At 45.9% G+C, this 2,108-nt stretch overlaps 1 protein-coding gene across 1 annotated transcript in view; it reads right to left on the minus strand.

Annotated features, from left to right (window-relative positions):
• FRMD3 (FERM domain containing 3) overlaps positions 1 to 2,108 on the minus strand; it is a 359,195-nt gene that overhangs the window by 170,473 nt on the left and 186,614 nt on the right. Inside the window, exon 2 of the mRNA XM_030887907.2 lies at positions 994 to 1,098. Within this exon, the coding sequence (XP_030743767.1) occupies positions 994 to 1,098 (105 nt within the window). The remainder of the gene's footprint in view (positions 1 to 993; positions 1,099 to 2,108) is intronic.

The following is a 2,108-nucleotide window of genomic DNA, read 5'->3' on the forward strand; positions in this document are numbered from 1 at the left end:
GCACTTGCCTGCTAGTGAGAGTAGTCACAGAGCACCCCAGTCCTCAATGAGACCCACAGTAGGACTGCAGGAATGGAAAGCCAGCAGCGGAAGTTGGGAAGGAAACTTTAAGGAATGTGAACATCATTATGAGGCCAGCATGTGTTTGAACACTGTTCAGGAGCAGGAATACAGGGGGCTACCAAAGTCATTGACACCCAAAGACACCTGCAGAAATGACAACCCTTCACTTACCAATAGCTTTGGTTTTCACTTAATTGAAATGACATTGCATCAAATAGATCATTTTACAGGAGCACTTAGTAATTCTTGATGTTATGCAAGTGCCACTTATATGAACTTCAAAACATTTTCTTCACCCCAAAAAGAAAATCTGTACCCACACAGGAACCACTCCCCATTCTCCCTGTGCATTGGTGCAAACTCGTAGAGAGCTGAATAGCTCTTCCTATTGAGGGGGTATAGGAGCCCTGGTGGCATCGTGGTTATGAACTGTCGTCCAAAAGGTCAGCAGTTCAAAACTACCAGCTGCTCCACAGAAGAAAGATGGCATATTCTACACCTGTATATAGCTGCACCTCAGAAACTCAGGGAAGTTCCCCCTTGTCCTAGAGGGTCGCTGTGAGTTGGCATCAACTTGGTGGCAGTGTGTTGGTTTGGTTTTTAATTTTCTCTCTATTGAGATTTAATGCAGTTACTGTTTGAGGAGCTTTGGGCACATCTAGGTTCAAAGACGGCAGGAACAGTCTTATCCTAATAGGGGCAAGCCAGCTTTCTGGAAAAAGCAAGCACTCCCTTCTCCTGCCCTGCCCATCCCGTAGAAACCCTGACATTTCTAATCACACCTACTGGCTGGTTGGTTTCATGTGTGGGAAAATGAGGCCAATAAATAAATTAAGTAAAAGTCCACTGAGAGAACTCCGAGAAGAGCCCCAAGGAAACCCACAGCCTGGGTTACAACCTGAAAACAGGATGGACAAAATGGAACCTTACCCGTTGCTTTTCTGGGTCCACATAGCGGATGCCAAAGTAGTCTTTCTCCAGCAGGCTGTAGTAGTTGCAGATGTGATCGATGAGAAACTGCCCTTTGGTCTCCCTCTGCAAAGGAAAGTATAGACGTTTTACCCAGCATTCACCTCATGTTTTAAGTCAAAGGAACACTAAAATAAAACAAACCAATGAACACAACACAATACCCCGAAGAGATGTAAGGCACGTTCTCTTTTGTTCTATCACGTGGCATGCAATTTGTTAAGTGCTATTTGTGGCTCGGCCTGATTTCTTAGTTTATTAACTAGTCGAGACCCACAATATGTAAACCAAAGCCCCAGTGGCAATAGCAAAGCCTTCTGTCACATGTACAATGCACATCATCACCTTTCTAGTCACTCTGTAGATGTGAATAACTCGGTCCTCACAACGACCCAATGAGGAAGGTCCCCGGTGTTGTATCATGCGGATGCCGAGGCACAGAGAGGGCCCTTGATTTGATCAGTCATGTAACGTGTAGGATGCCAACCAGAGTCAACTCAAACAATCTGGCTTCAGACTCTGAGTTCAAACCTCCACAGTACATCATCCCAGAGCATTGAATCCATTACTACTCAGAGGCAAAGCTGACTCTGAGATGGCCACGCAATGAGTAGTCTCTGTACACCGTGGTTCCCCAAGAGGCCTGGAGGAACTCTGCTTCCCTCCCATGTCTTCATCTCACATCCATGAAACCGTGCAAAAAGGCCCTGTGGGAGGTTAGGGGGAGCCCAGGACGGCACTCCCCAAACTGGCCCCGATGACCTAGGGCACACTCCTGGTTGTTCCCATCCGTAAAATGAGACGGGTATTTTCAAGCTTTCAAGTTCCACGGGAGAGAAGTATAGAGCAAAGCTGACTAAGAGGAAAACCATTACAACAAACCTTCTTCGTAGCAAGGCATTTCCAAGCCCTCCTCAAGATAGTCTATAAGCTTAAGATTTTGATCAGAATAAGATGATTCTGCTTCAATCACAGTGGGTGACAGACTCAGAGAATGCTTCAGGGATGGACTGCAACACAGATTTATAGATTTAGTATTAAGGTAGCAGAAGGACATTGGGCCTCCACTCAAGTAC

Source organism: Echinops telfairi, unplaced genomic scaffold (genome assembly GCF_000313985.2).
Source record: "Echinops telfairi isolate 266 unplaced genomic scaffold, ASM31398v2 ScPeMD7_7429;HRSCAF=8467, whole genome shotgun sequence".
Lineage (NCBI taxonomy): Eukaryota > Metazoa > Chordata > Mammalia > Afrosoricida > Tenrecidae > Echinops > Echinops telfairi.